Source organism: Eretmochelys imbricata, chromosome 2 (assembly GCF_965152235.1).
Source record: "Eretmochelys imbricata isolate rEreImb1 chromosome 2, rEreImb1.hap1, whole genome shotgun sequence".
NCBI lineage: Eukaryota > Metazoa > Chordata > Testudines > Cheloniidae > Eretmochelys > Eretmochelys imbricata.
Window position 1 is genome coordinate 39,320,038 of NC_135573.1, and position 24,255 is coordinate 39,344,292.

At 38.8% G+C, this 24,255-nt stretch overlaps 1 protein-coding gene across 11 annotated transcripts in view; it reads right to left on the bottom strand.

Annotated features, from left to right (window-relative positions):
- The window catches only part of VPS13B (vacuolar protein sorting 13 homolog B), a 931,639-nt gene that overhangs the window by 216,270 nt on the left and 691,114 nt on the right, over nt 1–24,255 (bottom strand). For all 11 annotated transcript variants that reach the window (XM_077809935.1, XM_077809942.1, XM_077809940.1 and 8 more), the window contains 2 exons: nt 23,200–23,326; nt 21,219–21,362 (listed from right to left, as the gene is read on the bottom strand). In XM_077809935.1, coding sequence (XP_077666061.1) covers nt 21,219–21,362; nt 23,200–23,326 — 271 coding nt within the window. The remainder of the gene's footprint in view (nt 1–21,218; nt 21,363–23,199; nt 23,327–24,255) is intronic.

Sequence of the window (24,255 nt, forward strand, 5' to 3'; positions counted from 1 at the left end):
GCTCTAAACAGCACCCTGCAACCCTCCTCCACAGCTGAGAATCTATCCATGTGAGAATATCCCATTCTCTCCTAAAGCACAAGATATTATCAGGGATATCAAGTTGAATTTTATGCTACCTCTTAGCTAGTTTAAGCACTTCCATCAAATTACTTCTTAATAATCTCAAAGTTAAATACACCAAATTTTGTTAATCTCCCTCTATACCATTTTTAGGCCCTGCATTCCTTTTATCATTGTTGTTACCCTATGTTTTACTTTCTCTGACTGAACTGGAACTTCTTGAATGATCATATTTTTAAGCCACTTTGTTTCTATTCATTCAGAAAAGAAACATAGTCTTTATTAAGCACCATTTTTTTTGGAACCTTTTGCAAATAAAGTCCTAGCCCACATGTCTCAGAAGATAAACCATTTGATGGCAACTTTATTAATAAATTCAACCTATTAACTAGTGGCAATAAGTCCCTGGTCCATCAATCAATGTAGATTTAAACCACGAATAGACACCTCAGAACTCCAGTTAATGAAAGATCCCAAACCACCACTCTTCAGAGCTCCCATTTCTCTAACATGAGAATCCAGTACTTCAAAGAGCATTTTGCCTGAGTAAAACTGTGTAGGGGTTTCAGGATTTGGCTCATGCTGTACGCAAACCTCTGAATGTATATTAGTGACTGTTATTCTAATGTCCACTGCTTCTGGGACATTATTGTTGCCATTTACTATATTTGCTCAATTTCCAGTCACTGCAGTAAATTCCACATGGATAACGAAAAGAGTGTATTTAGCCCCTCTTCTGAATCCCTCCCCTCCAAAAGCTGTTCTTTACCCAACTAGGATTGCCAACTTTCTGCTTGCACAAAATCAAACACCCTTTCCCAGCCCCTCCTCCGAGGCCCTGCCTGTGCCCCACACCTTAGCTGAGGCCCCGCCCCTTTTCACTCCATCCCCCCTTCTTCTGTCGCTCGTTCTCCCCACTCTCACCCAGTCGCTCATTTTCACTGGGCTGGCTCAGGGGGCTGGGGTCAGAAATGAGGAGTTCAGAGTGTGGGAGGAGGCTCCAGCCTGAGGCAGTGGGTTAGGATGTGAAAGGAAGTTAGGGCTCTGGCTGGGGAAATGGGCTCCGGGGTGGGGCCAGGATGAGGCGTTTGAGGTGCAGGAGGGGGCTCCAGGCTGGGGAGTGGAGCCAAGAGGTTTGGAATATGGGAGAGGGCTCTGGGTTGAGGCAGGGGGTTGGGATGGGGGAGGAGGTACAGGCTCTGGGCTGGGGATGCAGGTTCCGGGGTGGGGCCAAAAATAAGGGGTTCAGGGTGTGAGAGGAAGATCAGGGCTGGGGCAGGAGGTTGGGGTGTGGGGGCGGGGCGCTCCGGGGTGCAGGCTCTGGGCAGCACTTAGCTCAAGCAGCTCCTGGAAGCAGTGGTATGTCTCTCCTCCACCCCCTATGCATAGGGGTAGCCAAGGGGTCTGCATGCTGCCCCAGCCCAAGCACTGCCCCCGCAGCTCCCATTGGCTGGGAACCATAGCCAATGGGAGCTGCGGGGGCAGCGCCTGTGGACGGGGCAGCGCGCAGACCCCCTGGCTGCCCCTATGCATAGGACCCAGAACAGGGACATGCCGTTGCTTCTGGGAGCCATGCGGTCCAGAGGCTAGCAGGGAGCCTGACAACCCCACTGTGTGGCGCTGCCAACCAGACAGTCAACAACCTGGTCAGTGGTGCTGACTAGAGCCACCAGGATCCCTTTTTGACCGGACACCTGGTCACTCTATACCCAACATTATCTTCTTCTGTGCCAACACACACCACTACAGCAGACACCTAAATTATCTGACTTGTACAAACTATAGCAATTGAGACAATTTTAGTTCTAATCCTGATTATTTTTGACTTCAGGAATCAAAAGCACAAAAGATAATCAGCTCTCTCTAAAGAAACCTGGTAATTAGAATGCCAACTTCTCAGAATTTACATATACTAAAAATACTTACAATTACACCACTTTTCCATAGGATACTAACTAGTCAACACAACATCTGCACAATATGTGCATCTGCCACTTCACACTTAGGCTGCCAGGCTTCTTGAGACATATTCCCTGGAACTCGTGTTACCGGTTTTATGATTTTTAAAGAAATACAAATTGGAAAAGGCATTATGTTTATCTTAAACAATAAGTATGTTGCCTGATTTATTTTTGTTCTCTACTAGGTGACTATGTAACTGTAACTAAAGTTTCAGTTAAATCTGCATTTAACTCAAGATACGTAAAGATTTACTCTTATTGCAAGTAAATGCCAAGAATTCTGGAAATTTAGCTCTTCTCGATCCTTCAGGATTAGATTGGAGAAGAAACTGAAAGCAGAAGGAATAAAGAGATCTAAGGGAGATCCAAAGTGGAAGAGATTTTTGATCTCTGCTTTAACTGTATTCAACTATTTCAGCATTTGCAACTACTTACTGTAAAGTGCTGCATTTATCACTACGAGTAAAAGAAGTTGTGAATGAAACAAACAGCACAATGGATTAAAATGAAGGTTCTTAAGTTATTTTTCACCAATTATTACTAATACAGTAGCTACCATACTGAATTTAAAATCTATGGGCTAGATTGTGATTTGGACTTGTGGGTACTGAGAGTGTCAGACCAGGCATTCAGGAGTAAACAGGGCTTGCAACTTTCCTGAAGCAGGTGGATGGAGAGCAGGAGAGGAATGGGCAAAAACTAGGTTCCACCTCTCTCATAAATATAAAGGGAAGGGTAAACCTCTTTAAAATTCCTCCTGGCCAGAGGAAAAATCCTCTCACCTGTAAAGGGTTAAGAAGCTAAAGGTAACCTCGCTGGCACCTGATCAAAATGACCAATGAGGAGACAAGGTACTTTCAAAAGCTGGGAGGAGGGAGAAAAACAAAGGGTCTGTGTCGGTCTGTGTGATGCTTTTGCCAGGGACAGAACAGGAATGGAGTCTTAGAACTTAGTAAGTAATCTACCTAGATACGCGTTAGATTATGATTTCTTTAAATGGCTGAGAAAATAGCTTTGCTGAATAGAATGAATATTCCTGTCTGTGTTTCTTTTTTGTAACTTAAGGTTTTGCCTAGAGGGATTCTCTATGTTTTGAATCTAATTACCCTGTAAAGTATCTACCATCCTGATTTTACAGAGGTGATTCCTTTTTACTTCTATTAAAAGTCTTCTTGTAAGGAAACTGAATGCTTTTTCATTGTTCTAAGATCCAAGGGCTTGGGTCTGTGGTCACCTATGCAAATTGGTGAGGATTTTTACCAAACCTTCCCCAGGAAGTGGGGTGCAAGGGTTGGGAGGATTTTGGTGGGAAAGACATGTCCAAACTACGTTTTCTCAGGAACCCAGATAAAGTTTGGTGGTCGCAGTGGAAGTCCAAGGGCAAAGGGTAAAATAGTTTGTACCTTGGGGAAGTTTTAACCTAACCTGGTAAAAGTAAGCTTAGGAGGTTTTCATGCAGGTCCCCACATCTGTACCCTAGAGTTCAGAGTGGGGAAGGAACCTTGACAACCTCTGACTTGCCGGCCACTGCAAATGCTATGTGGAACCTGACTAAATGTTTATATTTAAAATAAATAGAACTAAAAATTAACTGTCAATGCACAGAGATATATATGGGCACAGTTTTAAAAAAACACTGGGTATGGTAATTTATTGTTATGTTTAACAAGCAGGAAATTACTACTGCCATCCCTGGAGCAAGCAGGAAACATGGGAGGAATTTAAACTCAGAGGTGTGTCTAAGTCACAGTGCTTCCTAGAGCTACTGTTGGTATGAATACACCATCAAACTTATGAGTTACTGAACCTAATATCACAATATAGTCCTATAATACAAGCAAAATAGTATTTTTATTGTGAAAAGAAATCTGCTGAAATTCTCCGCTTTTATGAATTAATGTATGAATAAAATAGAAGAGATTTAACCAAGGAAATTTGAGAACTTAATAAATTGCATGTAATATAAGCAGTTGAAAATTAGTATTAGATGATGCTAAAAAGATTGAGGGGTTCAATCTGGATAATCACTCAAAAGTTTTGGATAGTTATTTGAATCTTATCCAAACCTCTTTGAACAGAAAATCTGAAATAAAAATCTTGCAAGAAAAGGTTTATTGCAAGACTTCTGGTACCTCCTCCTTCTGGTTGGATCAGAAATACTCTATTTCTAAAGGGGAGCTTATATATCATCTGTGGTGGGGATAAACTGCTAAGCAAGTCCAAATGGTAAAACAAAGTGACTTATTTGTCAGTTATTATAAAAAAGAAAATTACTTATCTTTCTCATTCTCGGATGCTAAAAACTGCTGTCAGAAATGGATCTATGCTCTTTGGCTCTAATGTCACTGGCAGCAGTTCAGAATGGATGAGGTCTGAATTACTGGAATGTCAAGTCTGATTACTGCGACTTCTGGATATCTTAAGTGTCCTCTTTTTAGAATTCTTCGTTTCCAGGGGCCAAATTCAGAGGGGAATCTAAAGTTACCTTCTTCTAGCCTCTCCTTTGGGCAAGTTACACCAAATTACCCTCAGAACTGCTGTGCAGTTGGTTAGTTACCTTATACCCTAATGCTAAAATGGGCTAACTTCAGAAGTTCTTACCAGTCTTGTGCTGGGAGTTCTACTAGGAGCACAGGCCCAGAAATATGACTTGGTTTTCAACTACATGCCAAACTTACCAGGAACTTCAAGACCCTCGTATACAATACTCTACAACACTGCAAAACAGAAAGATCTCGTGGAAGTTTTTCTCTAAGTAACTCTTAGAAAAATTGTCCCCAGCTACAAAAGGTAACTTGTAAAGCGAGGCAATAATATATCTGACCTTTCTGATTTTCTATTTACATAAAGTTCCTAAAGTTGAATTCAGATTTCCATAAACATCTGATGAATAACCTCCTGCATTTCTGAAAGCCCTCTCCTTAATACTGCTTACCCACTGGTTAGGGCCTGCATCCTGTCACAGCAAAGGCTGTGACCCCTGAAGAGTAGACTGGGAGTCAGAAATCCTAGCGTCTACGCCAACTGTCCCACTGACATACTGTGTTACAATGGGTAAATCACTGAATCTCTCTGCAAAATGGAGTTAACGCCACATATTTACGTCACACAGACATTGTCAGGATAAATTAAATGTTTATAAAGCTATTTTAGATTATTGGCTGGCAGGTGCTATCTGAATGCAAAGCATGTTTATTATTGACATCAACGTAGAATCTGATTAGATATTAATATTGGGGCAAATATAACTAAAAAGTGACTTGGTCTAGAAATTTATATTAGGGCACTGTTTTCCTGGGCTCATCTTGAAGCTTGAAGAACAGTAAAATGACATTTGTAGAATAGTTTATGATGACCTATGGTAAAATTTTCAAAAGTACCTAAGTGACTTTCAATGAGACATAGGCTTCTAAGACACTTTTGAAAATGGGACTTAGGTGCCTAAGTCATTTTAGGGTACATTTACACTGCACAGGGATGTGTAATTTACAGTTTAGGTAGATGTACATGTTTGATTGAGCCTCCACCCTTGCAGGGTCCCAGAGCTCGGTCTCCAGCCTGAACCTGAATGTCTTCACAGCAATTTTTAGCCCAGCTGAGTCAGCTGATCTGGACCAGTGGCAGCTGTGCCATTGGTCTTGAATCCCTGGGTAGATGTACCCTGGGTGGTAATGCTAGGGACATCAAGAACCTATTTGAAAACCTGAGAAAGACGTTCCTCTAAGGCTCACTTGTTGTATGGTGGAAAACAACAGTACTGCATACCATTTATATTTTAAAGGTTTTCACTCTAACAACATTTCAAAAATCTTAAGGCCGAGGAAGTGAAGTCCCTCTAATTATGTAGCTATCCTCTTAGCTTAATTACTAAAGAAATAAAGCATTTTAACTGCCCTTCATCCTTTCACTCCCTGTTCCTTCTGCCACTACCTCTATTTCTGTTCTCCATGTGCACATATTATTTTTCTTTTTGCAGGATTTTGGCATGTATTAATTTTAAAAAGTGAATAATTATGAAAAGGCAGCAAAATTCCTTGTCCTTCAGGTAATTTATCAAACAACACATGTGTCCACACTCTAAGACTGCCAAGCAGATCAAAGCAATCTTCTTCGTGATAACAGAGTACACTTTATGAAGAAGCCAGTACAATGGGTCTACTGTACATCAAAGATGGTTTTATAAAAAGAGAACATACAGCAAAGGCTTACAATAATTAAAAACACAACATTGCAGACCTGGCACTACATTCTCTATAATATATTAAAATACTAATTTTTTTAACAAACCTGATTTAAACATACATTCATTGCTCTTTATTATTGTGTCTACACCAATCTTTACTACATTATCCTATAAATCAAAGATAATGGATTTGGAAATTGCCCCTTTACAGTTTAAAATAGGTGATTACTGTTCTGTTGACTGTCTAAAATTATGTAAATAAAAAGAAGTACATGGAACCACAATGTGTGTTATTTTTAAATAGTGGCACAAATCCTTAATCCTTCTAACCATCTGCAACTTTGATTGAAATGAAGCTTCTAACCGGAATTAATGGCAGTTGCCAGTGCTCAGCAAGTGTCAGGATTTGGCCCACTGAGACATTTGGAAAGAGTAAAGTTTCTTCAGTGCTCAAAATGCTCCTTTCTCAAAAATGTACAAACAAAAAATATTTTTTTTCCAGCACATATCCAAGCCAGAGTAGTTAAGTTAAGAGGAAGTACGGCACAGAAGTTTGTGCAAGCAGTACAGGATAAGATCTGGAAACAGATTTGGCATCAGCTGAAGAGGCATAGAACCAATGCAAAAGAATGTGGATTGTAGTGGCAAAAGAAGTTTGTGGATAATGAAAATGGGAAAAACTAACAGAAAAAGAGGAGTAGTGTTAGACCGATGAAGTGCAAATAGCAATCCAAAACAAGAAAATGGCACATAAAGAAAAAGAAATGAACCCATCAAATACAAATGAACCCACAGAGTGCAAACTCTTCTACCTGTGTGACAAAAAGGGGTGGGGTGTGGTTGTTTGAGGAGAGCTGAGAAAGCTGGTGATTGAAGGTTTTAGAGTGAGATTGGCAGATATATGGCTTTTCGAATCCAAGGTAAAGAGTGCACTCTGTTTGTGATATCAGCATATGCACCTTAACCAGGATGATACAAAGAAGAGAAAGAGAATTTCTGCCACGACTTGGTGATCAATGTGAGTGTGATAACTGAGTAGCATTCATGTTGAAAGAAACAGGGTGATAGAGAAATGTCAATAAAATATAAGCTTGTGATGTGTTTTTTGAGTTGCATTTGCAAAGGCATATCAAAGTACAGGGACTATTTTTTTCAGCATTAATGCTATTTAATTATCTCACTTCTACTGATCAGCAGGTTTTGCATTATTTTCCTGCAGATGTTTTGTTTACATTTTCCCAAATTGATTTTTTTAAATTTCCTATTCATACTTTTAACCTCTCTTGGTGTTTCTCTGATATTTGCAATACCTGCCTTACTATAATTTACAAATATGTTTTAACTATGGTGTTTACCACATTTAGATCACTGTTACAGAAACTGAATAATCCATTCCTAATACCAGTTCCTAATGGCTCACTTGACACCACCCTACAACAAGGCACACTGCATTGATGTAGTTGCATTTTATTAATGGGTAAAGGGATCCTCAAATATACTCTGCTTGTTGCCTGTAATCACATTTTCAAGCATTTTGAGATGTCTGAATTAAAATGATTACGCATATATCAGTTATTAATGACATTGGATGATCATTTAGGTGATTTATTAATCATAATAAAAACTGATATGTATATTGACTTTCATCAAATAAAAAGAAATAAAAAGATTCCAAAGCACCCAACAAAATGATTACTGAGAGTATATTATGTACAGAGATCACATCACCCATTACTAAAATGTAGATACTTCACAACCAGAGTGAAAAGAAGAAAGAAATCTTTAAACATATTCCGTGCTGAAAATATATCCTATGTAGGTCCTGAGGACTCCTACTCATTTAGAATGGGTCAACTAAAAGCCTGTAAAATAAATTCCACAGTATTATTAAAATACATATCAAAATATTCCTCCTCATCTCCATCTTAAAAAAGTGGTATGGCTTATAGTCTGGGGCAACACTTTTTTCACCCTGTCTTAATACAACTTTCTTGAGTAACAAGATTTTCAGCAGCGAAATTTCCCTTCCTTAATTGGCTAAATCTCAGAAGATATAGGTAGTCATTCATCTCAGAAATTTGTATCCACAAACAGATCAGAAGCAGATAGACTCATTAAAAGTCAATGTGCCAGAACTTCAGCTGGTGTAAATTGGCCCAGCATCACTGACTTCAATGGAGCTATGCCAGTCTTCACAATCTGATGATATAGCCCAATATCTTCAGCTCCACAGATGCACCGAATGATCAGCAAATGTTTTAAGACTTACATAACAATTTTTAGAACCTCTGTTTTTTCTTTTAATTACTGCAACTGTTTTTGGCTTTCAGTATGTGAAGCAGCTAAAAGGCTTCAGATTTATATACTGCAGTACTCAACAGACTGCCATTTCAACAGGCATATCAAAAATTCTTTATAAATGCTTGCACTTTAGAGACAAATATATTATTGATCTACGATTCCATTGATTTATATGATTGATTTGCTGCTACAGACCATGTTCCAGGAAACTCTATTTCTTTTATAATAAAATATGTACTAAGTTTCTGTGAGAGCGCTTTCTCACCTGCTGGACGCCCACTTGTCTCTGGTCACAGTGTTGCATCGGGTCCTTGACTTAGCACCCCCTGCGGGACTCTCCCTTGGAGTTGCAATGGCCTTTCTCCACCTGCATCTTTTCCCTTTCCTCCGGTCAAGTGACATAAAAGTCTAACTCCCTTCTGGAGTAGCACAAACAAGTCCAAATAAAGATTCAAACAAGTCTTCAATCTAATAACCTTCCCCTACTCTCAGGCTTCACTATAATTCCCTTAATGTATCCTGCCTGTTAAACCCTAGTTCAGGACTTCTCTCTGTCAGAGAGACCTGTCTTTTCAGCAGTCTATCCTCAACTGAGTTCCCTCAGTTTGCTTATACAGATTAACTCCACATCCTTTATCCAGGGTGGCATTTTGTTACACCCCACATCCAGGTGCAGAGCATGACTATCTGGGTTCTTTCCCTTGCCTTGTATGTTGGGGGGGGGGGGGTATATCAATATGAAAACAGCCCCTGTATCAAGACAGAAAGACTGCAAACAAAGTCCACTTGTAGTCTTAATTATCTGACCCTTTAAGTAACCCACTTACAAGGACGGTCCACTAAGTAAGCAGGCCAATAAATAAAATATAGTTATGAGGTACATGTGTACAGAAAGGAAACTCCCAAATAACTACAGCTCAAATGCTGTAACTCGGAGTGGTACACAACCAACCTGCCAGGACATTTTGTAAACATCTAAATCCCAGGACACTTTAAACAAACCCAGTGTGTAAAAAGACAAGGAACAATACTAGTGTCTAAACTGAGGGAAACTCATCACAACTCAAGTCTTCTCTATTATTTATAGGAGTTCTTTTAAATCAATCACAGACATGTATTCATTCATAGATTCCAAAGCCAGCAGGGACCACTGTGATCATTTTGTCTGATCTCTGGTGTAATACGGACCTTAGAACTTCCTCAAAATAATTCCTTTTGAACTAGAACATATTGTTAAAAAAAGCCGCACCCATTCTTGATTTAAATATTTACAATTAATTACTCATGGGGGAATTCTGCACATGCACAGAATTCATGTCTGGCACAGAATTTTTTTTTCTGCACATAAAATTCATTCTGCCTGAGAAGTGCTGCAGTTCTGCCTTTCACCCACGAGAGGACGCTGTGGTGCCAGAACAGACAGCAGCAGCTGACTGGACATGGGGACAGGAGGGTGTAAGGACAGAGGTGGATGAGGTAAAAACACATGGGGATGGGGCAGATGTGCCTGACTGAATGGGAGAGGCTAGGGGTCAATCAGGGTCTGCATGGGGGAGGCTCCCCAACGCCCTAACAATTTCCCCCTCCCCCCAACAACCTGTTCCATATTTCTCCAACCTACACCCAACAACCCTCCAAGTTCATCCCTAGTTCCTTTCCTCTCCCTCAGCTCCTCTGTTACCCCAATCCCCCAAGCCTTCGCACGGCTTCCCAGGGGTGCAGGAAATACGTTTCTGTATTGTAGTTTAAATGAATTACTAAAAGTTCTGTATTAATTTGCCTAGTAAGGAATCTATTTGTCAAAAAAACATTTCCTAAATATTTTTTTTGTCTGCGTTATTCCAGACATACTTGCTGACAGGTATTTTGAAATAAATGACCAAAACAATTGAAACTGGCATGATTATATTGTGTTATTTTGACAAACAATATATGCAGAATTTTAAAATATTGTGCATAGAATTTTTAATGGTTTGGCGCAGAATTCCCTTAGGAGTAAATTAATGCCATCATTTATTGTTTGAATTTCTGCTCTTAATATGTAGAGACCCGGTCACAGTTAAGGGCTAGATGCAGAGACAAAATAGACTTTTCCTACAAACCTGATGAAAGAAAGAAAGAAAGAAAGAAAGAAAGAAAGAAAGAGTTACAAGTACTGCATCAGTTTACTGCTGTACTTGGGTTACCACTGCACCCAGCTGAGATTTAATTCTTGGTGTGGGATTTTCAAAAATCACCTAAATGATTTAGGAGCACAAGTGTCATTGTCTTTCAATGGGACTTGTGCTCCTAAATCATTCAAATAGTTTCGTCTAATCCCACTATTAGTCTTTAAAATAGTTATTATATAGGCAGAGTCGTACAGATGAATGTGCATTTATGTATAAAACTTGTAGAAGCCTAAGAACTTCTGTTGTCAACATGTGAGACACATGTGCAATATCTACAGAACCTAATTCAAAACATCAAAAGAAATGTATTTTCTTTCCAGTGATTGGTGTCAGGCAGGTCACATCCCTTCATGATAGTGTACATCTGTTAGGTGTGAATTAATTTCAGTAGCATAAGTCCTCTTAATGAATGATTTGCCAAAATTGTGACAGAATCTGGATGATCACCTGCTTCCAATCTAGCCTAGCTCAAATGCAATCTCTAGAAAGACTTTTTCCACCTCTTCCCAAAAGGCACCCTAATTTACATGGCAAACAAAAGTAAATGAAAACATTAACTAGACTACAATTATAGTGAGAATTCAGAGATTACCTTGTTATCTTTGATATATTACAACTGTGCTAACCTTTCACAGCAAATACCTACAGCATCAAGCACCAACTGGGTAATGTCAATTTCTCCTCCCACAATTTTCAATTACATTTGATGTTATTGGCACAACACACTGGATGCGTGTTGTCAAAGTGTAAAATGTATTTCTTAGAGATAATATCCATCCACGATAGAGTTACGTATTGTAGATGTTACTTAAAATAATATGAGAAACTATCCTAATGCACCAAATTAAAATGCACTGTTTTTTTCAAAATGGAAAAGAAACAGGAAAAAAGATGCGAGAACTTCAGGAGAGAGTCCATAACTCAACTTGACCCACTACTGACTCTGGCCCCTGAACAGGTGGATCCAAAAATCCAAACGCAACAGTAAATAGCCAAGTACTATACATAATTAACAAAACTCCCTCAAGAAGATGGTAGAACCTAGTTTTTCATAAGAACGGCCATACTGGGCCAGATCAAAGGTCCATCCAGCCCAGTATCCTGTCTGCTGACACTGGGCAATACCAGGTGCCCCAGAAGGGAGTGAACCTAACAGGTAACGATCAAGTGATCTCTCTCCTGCCATCCATCTCCACCCTCTGACAAACAGAGGCTAGGGACTTCATTCCTTACCCATCCCGGCTAATAGCCATTAATGGACTTAACCTCCATGAATTTATCTAGTTCTCTTTTAAACCCTGTTATAGTCCTAGCCTTCACAACCTCCTCAGGCAAGGAGTTCCACAGGTTGACTGTGCACTGTGTGAAGAACTTCCTTTTATTTGTTTTAAACCTGCTGCCCATTTCAATCCATGCAAGTATCCAGCATAAATTATTTCATAGGCAACATCTTGATCCATCTCTCCCTTCACTTCTCCTGCCATACCCAAACATGTCCCTTTCCTCTACTTATATTGGGAGGGTGGGTTTCTGGCAAAGGAGATGATGGAGCTGCCTATGCCAACTTAAATTTCCTCTAGATAGGAGGAACTCTCAAGTGGTAATCTGTGGCTGCTTTATGAGACACAAGAGAACTTGGTGAATGGGAGGATCCCATCCCAAATTCCCACTTGCAGTGGCTACCTTACCTACATAGTGCACAAACTGCAATATGTGTAATTACTAATACAGATGGAGAGTTTATATCAACAGAATGTTCCCAATATTGAACAAAAGATACAAGATCTCCCAGAACATTTGATGCAGTAATTAAATAGGAAAGGACACATCACCACCACATGGATATTAGGACTAATACATATACCGGCAAATGATTGATCTAAACTTTTTAATAAAACCAGATGATATAATAGCTATTTGCTTCAAATCCTGTAGTTGAATGTTCTGACTCTCTGCTGCTGAAAAATGTAACAGACAAAAGTAGATGAAATTGAAGAAATGAGCAAATCATTTAAAAAAAAAGATTTCAGGACCATATCCTGCAATGAGCTCATGATGGGTAAACAGATCCTGCACCCAAGCTGAGCCCTCCTTACTTAAATGTGGTTCTTTCTGGACCCAGAGGGACCCTCTTGGGTATTACACTGTTGAAACAAGAGTAAATTCTCAGGATAAGTTTGCCAAAGTTGCCAAGCAGTGTGCTATTCACGTCAGCGGTCAATGACACTTACCTAGGGATGGAGTGGATTCTCCATTACTTGAAGTCTTTAAATCAAGACTGGATGTCTTTCTAAAAGATGTGCTCTAGCATAATCAGAAGTTATGGTCTTGTGATAGGAATCACTGGGCTTGTCTACACAGTGCTTTAGTCTGTCCTACAGGATTGTAGATAAGCCCACTATGTGAAATTCTGTGGCTGGTTTTATGCAGGAAATTAGACTAGATGATCACAATGGTCCCTTTTGGCTATGAATAATACAGGAGCATTCAAGTGGCATGGTAACGGAAGTGAGATTTATGGTCATAAATAGAACCTTTCTAGCTCTGTTTCAAAAGATTATCAAAGATAATTAAAAAGAGAAGAGAAAAGTTCCGCTCCATCTAAACTAATTAATACCAAAGAACACCTTCAGGCTTGATAAAAAAGATCAATTTCCTTCACTGTATTTTGTTATTTGAGCAGAAAGCTGAAGAATGTACACGATGATTAACATCCTTGGGGAACAAACAGGATAAGTCCTCTAATAATTTCACAGAACTAGTGCAATTCCACAAAATCAGAATTTCTCTAGTTTTTTATTTTTTAATTTCTGTTATAGAACAAATGTGCAAAATGAAAACATTGGGGAACTGTGTATGCATGTCAAGACTAAAGTAAGCCTACTGAAAGGCAAGATAGGCACATATGGATTAGGCAATGAGAAGAAGACTGCAGAAGAATAGAAATTAGTGAGGGAAAAAATGGATTAGTAGATAGGGAGAAGGAAGAATGTTAAATTAGTTTTATGATTTAAAGTTTTTTGTCCAGGATGCTGTCTAGAGTACATAGATCAAAGAGCACTGCCATCTTTGATTTCCTTAATGATGTGGTTCTTCCCTGCCCCCTTAAAATATGTTTTTTATTTCATTAAAAAGTATAAACATTTAACTTGCTCTTAAACACTGCTTTAAAAAAATAGACATATGTTATTCCTTACATATGGTACTTTTGTAAGTGGGTTTACTCTGATGATTACTTGATATTCATGAATAACGAACTAATTACTGCTGCTAAATCCACAGGCACCAGGCAGTCTTAATACACTCAAGCCCTATTTTATTCATTTAAAAAAAAAGATTTAGATGTTTAATAATTATTATCCTTCAGAGAATGAACATCACTAATTTTCACCTTACTTTGTCTTTGAAGGTAATATCTCACCTGTCCTGCAAATGGTTGCTTGAAATGCAGGTGAAGTGGATGGAATTTCTTGAACATTGAACACAGAAATTAGAGATCAAAAAGTTCTATTAGGATCATCTAATCAATTTCCTTGCAAGGGCAGGACCATCTCCTATAGTTTATTTTCAAGTGTTTGCTTCAGTCAAGTTTTAGATATCCTAAGTTATGATGTCTTCCATCACTTCCCTTTGGAGAAGTTTTCACAGCTTAATACATTGATTTCATAAATTTTACTCCTGATAGTCATCCTAAACAATCCCTTTCTTTTATTTCATGATATAACTCCTACTTCAAATCCATTCTACAACCCTAAATAATTCTCTTCTTTCCTTGGTGTTTACACCCTTCAAATATTTGCAGATTTATAGCCCCACTCTTCCCCCTTGTCACCTCTCAGCCAAACTATGCATGTTTGACTCTAACATCTTTCCTCATAAATCAATTCCCAAATCCCCTAAACATTTATTTTTCTTTGAAATTCCAGTTTGTAAGATGCTTCAAAGGGCTCCCTGCTGGAGGAGGTTCCTTCATCCCCAGATAACAGGAGCAGATAGATGAGGCCCCCTTGCAGGTGAAAGAAACACAGGGGAGCTTCTAAATGGGGCAAGACAGGAGCAGAGCAAGAGAAGCATTTTTTGGAGTCATGTTTCTCACTATTCTGGCATGTACCTCAGGCAGAGAAAAGCTGTGGCTCTGAAGGGGAGCAATGCATGAACAAGGAACAAAAAAGGTGGACAGAAGAATGTCCTACTAGCTGTGATTGACAGGTGTGGCCCTGCCTCTAAAGCTACAGAGCAAGAGATTAACCCTTTGTGGGAATGGGTCTTGGGTGTAAGAAGAGACTAAAAGCAATATTCCAGATACAGCTACAGGAGAGTCCTACAGAGAGGAGCCATTATCCCCCACTTCCAGAGTGTGATTTTTACATTTGCAGCACTAAACCGAATAGTCCTTTTTTGCTTCTACAGTTCATTGCAAACTCATGTCTGATTTATTGTTTGCTATTACCCTAGGACTCTTTTAGTATTATTGCTTTCCAAGTATCTCCCACTCACTGAATCTCTGCTTTGGATTATTTCATCTTGGAATTATTAGCATGCATTTAAACAAATTGACTACCATTGTTTTGTTTTCTGTCCATATTTTGAAACTCTCTAGATCCTTTAGTATTACTCCTAATCATCACCGGTGCTTACAACCATCCCAATACAGTATCACCCACAGTGTTCACTAACATGCTGTTAGCCCCCTTTTCTGAATAATTTATTAAGATAACATGTTAAATAAGATTAACTCTGGGAGCAGTATCTAATAGTTCAAGAGCCACCTGTTTCTCTAAATGCTTCTCCCTACCATAAGCATCACTTCCTGTTTTTAGTTACAGCCAGCTTGTGCTCATCCACATCCTTATCTTGGCAAGTTATTGGGAAATTAAAGAAACTGTAGGACAGAGGTTTGATGAAAATGAAACCCAATTTTCACTGCTGGTATGTACTAGCTCACCTCCACTAAAGTCAATCAGGTAGCATCAATAGTGTATTTGTCCTTTGTGAATAAGTATCAGCACTATACTTATACTGCAGCTCAAAACGTCTCTCAGTCTCCCCAAGTAGCTTACATACACATTGAACAGGAGGGATGACAAGATGGAATCCTGCTAATCTCAATGTTAGGGCTCTTAGGGAAGATAAACAATTGCCCGTTTCTACCTCTGGAATCTCTTGAGGCGGAAGGAGCTGAAGTGGAACTCTATTCATTCAAACAAGATCATCCAGATGCGACAACACCTCAATAGTATCAAAAGATAATGATAAATTTAATTGAATCAGGTTGGCCACCTTAAGGTTTGTGTGATCATAGAAAGAAATCAGCAATCGATATAATCACTAAGGTCTCTATCCCATAATCATAGTTGAACCCAGACTAAAATACAATACACATATGTGGAATTGAGGTGTATCTGGAGATGGCCCATCACAACCTTCTTGATAACTTTTCCTAAAAAAGGAAGATGTTAAAATGTTTCTTGAAGAGGAATCTAAACACCATTCTTTAAGTGTGGCTGACCTGAACAATCCAGATGATCATCTTATTGTTACTGAGTACTCATATTGCAATAGTGCCAGAAGTAAGCAAAGAAACTTAAAAGAGAATGAGATGGAAACTCTGGGAATGCTTACTCAGAGTTGTTCCCATGCATAGGAGGCAGCATGGGAGAAAGCACAAAAATGTTTGTGGGAAAAGCAGACAAGCAAGCAATCCTTGCTGGTGTTATTGGCACAACAAAGCCATCGGTTAGCCTCCCAATAATAAATTAGATTTGACAGATAGGGTGGACATAAATGGTGGAAAGCCATAAAGGTGAAGACATTAAGCTTATATACAATGTGTGGAGAAAGGTGAGCCAGTGGAGTGAGACAATTCAAGGATGGTGGTATCAGAATAATGGACCGTCAAGATGAGCAGCTTTTCTACCGATGTGAGGAGGGAAAGGTTGGTGGCCCAAGGCCAGAGAGGAGATTTCAATTGTCAAGCTTGAATAAGAGCTGTGGCAATCTTCATCAATAATGAGATCAATGTTTATATCCTAGCTTTAATCAGTCCATCTCACAGGCCATAATATCTCAAGAACACCCAAAACTGTATGAAAGCCAACTAGCAAAGTAGGAGTTTCTCATTTGTAGTGGTGAAGCAGTGTTACTCCAGATAGATGAGATATGTTAAAAATCCTACCGAAATTAAGGTTTCTGCTAACCAAAACTTATTTACAACCAGCGCATAAAGAGACTTGATCAAGATGATGAAAAAGGGGTCTGAATTGAATAAAGGTTTAAACATGGAAACCAAAGAAAGGAGGGAAGCCTGGGAATGAACATGTGAAGTCAATGTCATTGTCTAATAGCTGCCATATGAACAGGCTTGGCAGATTTCAATTTAAAAAAATAATTTTGACAGACAATATTGATCTCTATTTTAAAACTTTTTCAATTTTTATCTATTTAAATGTTCATAATTGTAGGAAAATTTGGAGGGGTGATAGAAAATAGACAGGTTCAGACAGGTTTAATGACAGCAGATGCTGAGATGCAAAAAATGAAAGCTTTACAACCATTAAAACACAAATTGTCAACATCACATGTCAAAATATACTACGTTTATATCCTTAACTCAAACTCTACTAAGTTCTCTAGCAGCATTTTTCTTCATTTGCCTACCTGTACATTTTGATTATCATTGACAGAAATATTTTTTGTCAGTTTGTGTATGTATGGAGATATTCACTTATACTGACATTTACTGATAAAAATCTAATCTTTCCATGCCTACCCATGAATTAATTTAATTGCCAACACAAGACATTTTTCAGTCCAAAAGTTTAAATAAGCTTGCCTTATTCAAAACACCCTTGTGCCCTCAGTGTGAAGTGGAAGTTGAATGCCTCTGGCACTGTATGGATGTGTCCAGATAAACACATTTCTGGGAGATCTTAAGCATAACAGGGGAAGTAATAAGCCTGACTTACTTTTGAATTTAGAAAAATATTTGTTACTTAATACATCTGACAGTGCTGAAAAAAACATATTAAGAAATAAAGGGAGTTGCTAGTAGCTATTAAACACTGCTCTGCAAGAATGGATTGATGTTAATCTTTCTCTTGTCTTTCCATTATACTTGCAGGGTTCCTTTTTCCATTTCCTGCTTCCAGGCCGACCAGTTCTTTCAACATACAGTAGACAAGAGACAGGCTCCAGGCTATCCATACAAAGTTTACGGTCAACTGGACATTGCATACTACAGGGAATCTCATTCCCACCAAGCCTCAAAGTTCCATGATCTGCCCCTAAACAATTCCATTATGCAATATTTCTAGAAAGACCTTTAAGTATTCAAATCTTCACCTGGAGACCCTTGAAGAATTCACCACCCACAAGAAAAGCACCACTATACAGAGAAATCTGAAGTATTAAAACGTTTTATTACTATAGACTATGTTCTCGTATTCTTAGAAAATTTCAGTGTTCTAAGCCCTCAGTTGCAGGCTAATTTGTCAGCATAAATGTAAACTATCTTTGACAGGTTCTTAACAAAAACTCTGTCAGATGTGTTTCAAGCCAAGTCTTCCCATTGTGTTTAGCAGGGGATGAACAGGAGGTGAAACACTTACATTTCTTTTACAGGCCATAACCTCAAGAAATTCAAGGTATTCCCTCATCTCCTCCATTTTAGAGAATGCACAAATGCATATTTTATTAGTGACCTCCGTTTATTACTTGGTTACATGTGACCTATCCAGGTGTCTCTGAAGAGAAACAAAATATGCTAAACAAGGAACATGAACTAAAAGTTTCCCAATTCCCTCATGCTGTGTATCATTAAAATGTGTGAAATGACAGACTTTCACCTGGTCCATTTCAACATTATATGCCTGCGGAGCTCTGAGTATTTCTTAAAGCAGCAGCATGAGGGCTTATCTTTGGTGTTGGAAATTTATCTGTGGACTCTCTCCAGAATAAAAATTACAACCAGAATGAATCATAATGTCTGTTATACAATCAAATACTTCTGTTTCTTTAAAAACCTGGGAGCTCACTGCCACGTTATCTTGTCTCAGATTTGAACGAGAGGCCTTATACATTGTCTATTGGAAGCAAAGCCAGGCTCACTATGAGGATCTCATACGTGGGCCCTTCCTCTGGGTCTCCCAGTGCATTATACACTATCTGCCTATTTAGCAGGTAAGCTCCTGAGGGCAGATACTGTCTCTTTTTCTGTGTTCTGTACAGTATCAAACACAGTCAGCACTTATATAAAGATAGGGTGAAATCTTCACTCCTGCTCTGCCCCTGTTATACCAGGTAAAAGGACTGAAGTGGCTTAAAGAGACTGTAAAAGCTTTGAAACTGGCTGGGAGAGAATTCCCTGGTTCACGAACTGTGTGAAACAACTGTAGAGTTGCCCTCTGAGGACTGTCAGGGAAGCTCTGGTATAAGGGGTGTGCAGGAGGCAGGACTGGGGGCTAAGCTGCAGCACAGATTCCAGGCAGCACTGTAGCTCATAGGGCAGTCCAGGGAGGCTGCTACAACTTAGATGGGCCCTCTGGGGAATGTGGGATAATTATAGCTGGATGCTTCTGCTAAAATGGTTAGCTGTCGAATCGTTAACAGTGTTGACATCTGAATTGTCATTTCTAGATTTCAGACTTAACTCATTGATATGAGCAGGGCAGTTCACATCCATCAACTATTACTTCACCCTCCGAAAACTCAAGAAGGCAACATGAGGTGAAAGGCATCTGGAGAAAAGGATTGAGGCACTGGTGTGAAGCTGGCTTTACTTTGTTATTTTAGAGAAAATAACTGGAGAAAAGAGTAATGGAAATAAAACATATCATTACCCTTCACTGTACTTATTCCAGATATAGTTTTACTATTTATGACATAACTAAGAATAATAACTTGAACTAGAAATGTTTTCCTTTATTAATTATCTACAGTGTATATGGAAGGAACTGATGAAGGACAAATGGGCACTTCTGGATATAGTGAAGAAAAAGCACTCTGAAATGATCTAGTAAGTGGCTTTTATTGCAGCAAGTTTGCGTACTAAGCACTAATAGTGCAGGACTTCTGCACAGCACCAGCTCAAAATTCAAGTTCTGGGCATCCGTTCAATGTTTATGATTCTGTGCATTCCACAGGGGATGGGAAAACAGTGCCCTGTAAGTTATTTATTGAAGATATTCCCATAGTATACCTACTTACAATTCTCATTTCCAAAAGAGGCTGTGGATCTGCAAAGTATCCAAAGAAGAGAAAGATACACTCTATTTCTTTTATTACATTGTTAATGTTTCAAAAGTGTAATGAAATAATGCCCCACCCCTTCCCCCATCTCGGTGAGGGAGAGGGGACAGAGACTTAAGCTGGGATAGCCCCTAGGGTCCTGAGAGCAGGGGGGAAGGGAGGTGCAGGATCAGCTGCTTCAGAGCACTTCCTCTTCCCCCCAGCTCAGAATGCATGTGGAGATTGTGCCTGGGCAGGGAGGGTAAGTACATGGAGGGCAGGAGAGATTTCTCCACCTCTCCCTACCACCCAATTGCTAGACTTTGAGAGGGAAACGGAGAATTGATTGTCTCATGCGTTCCCCTGCTACCGATGAAGCTCTTAGGACATGTAGCAGTCATTCTACTGGAGTTGCTGCGGCTGCCCGGCCTCATGCCGCCCTATAACTGAGGTATAATATGAGCTGTGTTACCAAGATGCTGTGGGTCTGATCAGATCTCCAATTTTGTGGATCGGGATTTTTTTCCAGGGGGCAAGGTGACTTGTTGGTCGGAGGCCTAGTTTTAATGAATAAGGACAGAATTTAAAAGTTCAAAATTTAGTAAGTGGGAAGTTTGTAATTTTGTTGCAACTTGTGACTGGTGTTCATTGCCAGTGTCAGGCTGATAGGGGCTGGCACCTGGAAGTAAACATGAATGAGAGACCCAAGTGATGGCTGGTGGACCCTATTAGTTGCAAAGAAGAAGGGGGGATGTTAAGTGTTCATAGACTGAGGTACCTTTTATGTGTATTCTCCTTTCTACTCGGAGGGGGAGTGCAAGATGATTCAAAGGTGGGCTGAATCCTAGAGGTTAGAGTGAAGGGGATCAACCCTGAATATTGGTTTGGCATGGAGGTTATTTAACACTGTATTGGATTAAAGTAAATGAGTGGTATATCTTGGGGGCAGGGGGGACGTAGGTTGTTGAGTCTTCCATAAAAGTTAAACATTAATAACCTTAAAGCCTTCTGCCTTAAAATCCATCTTAAAATCCATGTGCCTTTCATCCTCCCATGTCTCCTGATCAATGTCCTCTCATGAGGAAGCTTTTACAAAGCCAGCCCACAGTGACTTCCTAAAGAGTATCTGTAATTAACAAAGCAGTAGGCACAGCTTAATTTTCAAAATAACAGTGGAGTACAGTATAAGTAAAGCTCGATAAACAATAACGTGTGTAATTCATTTACTTACACATTTTTTCTACCACCACACATAATGTAAATGTCTGATGTGAGCCACAGTAATTCTAAAAGAAAACAGGTTATATAACCTACCTCAGTAATCTTGTCGGAAGGCTCCAGTCCAACCAAATTGGCTTGTACTAGCTGCTGTAGAAGTTGTACTTGAGCTACGCTGAGGAAGAAGTCCAGGTTTGTGGTCAAATTCACCTCCAAAGAATGACCGCACACTAAAATCTCCTGTGGAGGAAAAAACATGTCAGATACTAGCTACAAGGCAGATAATTTACATTTTAAAGGTAACTATATCACAATTCTCTGTCATACCCAATTTAAGCCATTTATACAATGTTAACTGGGATGTTAAATCTATTTATCTCTTTTAGTAGCAAAGAATGGTGTGCCAGTAATAAGACTTTTAATGAAGGTGTGTTTGATACCTTGATTTGCTTTCAACAGCATAAGTAACCATTAACACAAATCTTGTATGTAAAGTGTTTCATGTGTGAGGTTTTTTTTTCATTTCTTTGTAATATCAAACACTAAATTGTCAGATTTTTGGTTTTCATTTGCTTGGCAATGAACTACATTTCTTCTTCGCCTTGTCCTTCCAAGAAGATATACTTTTTTGGAATATAAGCTCAGCTCCATTTATAATGAAATCATATGTTGGAACTCAAAGATAACCAGCCTAATTGATTTCTCTTTGCCTGTAAACCACTGTTAATATCTTGGCAGAGTTAGCTGGATGACCACTATTTTACTGGTGTTATAACAAAACTAAAGCTCTTGACCATTGTTGGCAAATGATTCAGAGATGAACAACAGAACCAATCCAGGAGGTTTGCTTAATAAGCAGAAGCATTGCCCCTTCTCATGAAGGACATGTGAATAATGTTCAAATTCTTGGTAATCTATAGTAGACCCCACCCTTCATCCTTAAGCGTCCCCTAAAGAATAGATTCAAAGAGAATCTGACTAGCCAAAACATTTAAATTCCTGAATGTGAGCAATAGTAATGTTCAAATGTTTCTTTTTGCTGAATCCTTTCCATGCATCTCAGCTATCTCCTGAATTTTCTTTTAATTTAAAACTCTCTCCTTCCCACACTTGTGATGGCACTCTACACGAAACACAAACTCACTGCAATCTTTCCCTCATGTAATTAATATCTGTTCCTTCTCCATCAACTTGCACCTGTTACAAATGTGCAAATATGATTTTCATTCCTAGGTTTTGTCCCTCCCAGGAGGTAGCTATTATGAAAAATCACTCCTGCTAGCTGGCAAACAATGACTGGCACCTCCCTCCAAATAATGTGTTTTAAATTCCCTACCCGTGTGCTAATGCCAAGAAATGAACCACAGTCTCTTGTGTGTAACAAGCTCCTCTAATGAGCTGACCCACAGACTGGTAAAAGTTACTGTTAAATCTTTCCAGTCAATTTGGAATATCCTGAGGTATCCCTATGACTCCTACTATGAAAAGTAGTATGCCTTTGGAAATCTGACTGTAGCACCCTGTTTGTTTGATATTTGTAGAGATAATGTAGTTTTCCGGTTTGCTTTTATGGGGCCCATGAAAATAGTGTTTCTTAAATATTGCATTGGATCATGTCTTCTCAACTCTTTTAGTTATAAATCCTTTAAGAATTCTGCAGTGTGCCTACCATAAATCTGACCACTTCATATGTCTGATGTATCATGTTTCCCCTCCTTTTATCTGGTTTTTGACAAGAGATTGTAAGCTCTTAGGGACACAAACTATTTCTGGGTGTTTGTACAGCACCTAGCACAATGAGATCATAGTCATGATGAGGCCTTTGAGTGCTATCATAATGTAATTAAATAAAAATAACTGTTCAAACAATGCAAATAATAAACTATAACTGTGCCATAGTTAATTACCAAAATTACAGAAGCCATATGAACAGTTTAAAAAATCTATTCCTTTTTCCATAAACACACTATTTTAATATTGTTTAATATAATATTTTCTATGAAGATTAAAATTTTCTAAGGGAACAATAATGTACATGTTAAAAACTCAGTTATTTTTGTTTAAAATTTGTACTAACCTCTGTGTGCAAGTTTTCTGGTGAAATTACTTTTGTGAAAATGATTGCAGGAGCTGCAGTTATTCGCACTGTGAAATCTGTTAAAATTGGAGTTAAAATTGCTCTCCGTTCTTGATGCCGCCTTATGCTAAAAGAAAAAAAATGGAATATTATTAAAATAGATTGTAAGCTGCTTAGGACCACATCTTCCTGTGTTCTTCCTGTGTACAGGGCCTACCAAAATGGGGCCTCAATCCTGATTGGGGCCTTTGGTTGCTACCACAATACAAATAATAAATAATTATTAACAACAATGGTCTCAATCTGGCTGTCAGGCCATTAGCCCCATGGAAAGGACCATGGAAATCACTGGAGCTCAATGCAGTGTAAGAACCAGATGGCTCCAACTGCAGGATCAGGGCCAATAATTTATTTTAATTACCTCACAATTAAGACAAAATTGCACATTTTTCTAATGTTAACTATTAATATAGGGCACAAACCTATTGTGACCTCAATGTGTTTGAAACCAAAATATATCTAAACCTTTTACTCTGCAAGCAATCCACCAGTATACACACCATACAAAGATATGTATTATTGTTTTTTCCTTTTACTGAATTAATATGTTTAAAAATAAATCACTGTGAAGCAGTATAAGCCACACACATTTGACCTACAAAACACATAAAAATAATTTTCAAAATGTGTTAATGAATTTTATATTTAAATAGGTGTTCTTGTATATCCAACAAGACATTTACTTCATGCACAAAATACTTTATAATGAAACAGTTAAAGTTGCCACACACACAAGTGGCACAAAAATCACAAAATCAAGCCCATGAAAAGTTAAGCCATCTAACAATACAGAACCTCTACTCCACCATTCACACCTTACCATTACCATAAGTACTTTACACCATAGACCACACATAGATACCTAAATTCTGCCCCCATAGTAAAGCAGTGCCAGCCTTCTAGCACCTCTTTCCATGATTGGATAAACATGCTGTACATTAGCTCCTTCTAAACAGAATACTGACCTTCACTTTCCATGAATATTTGTGTCAGCAA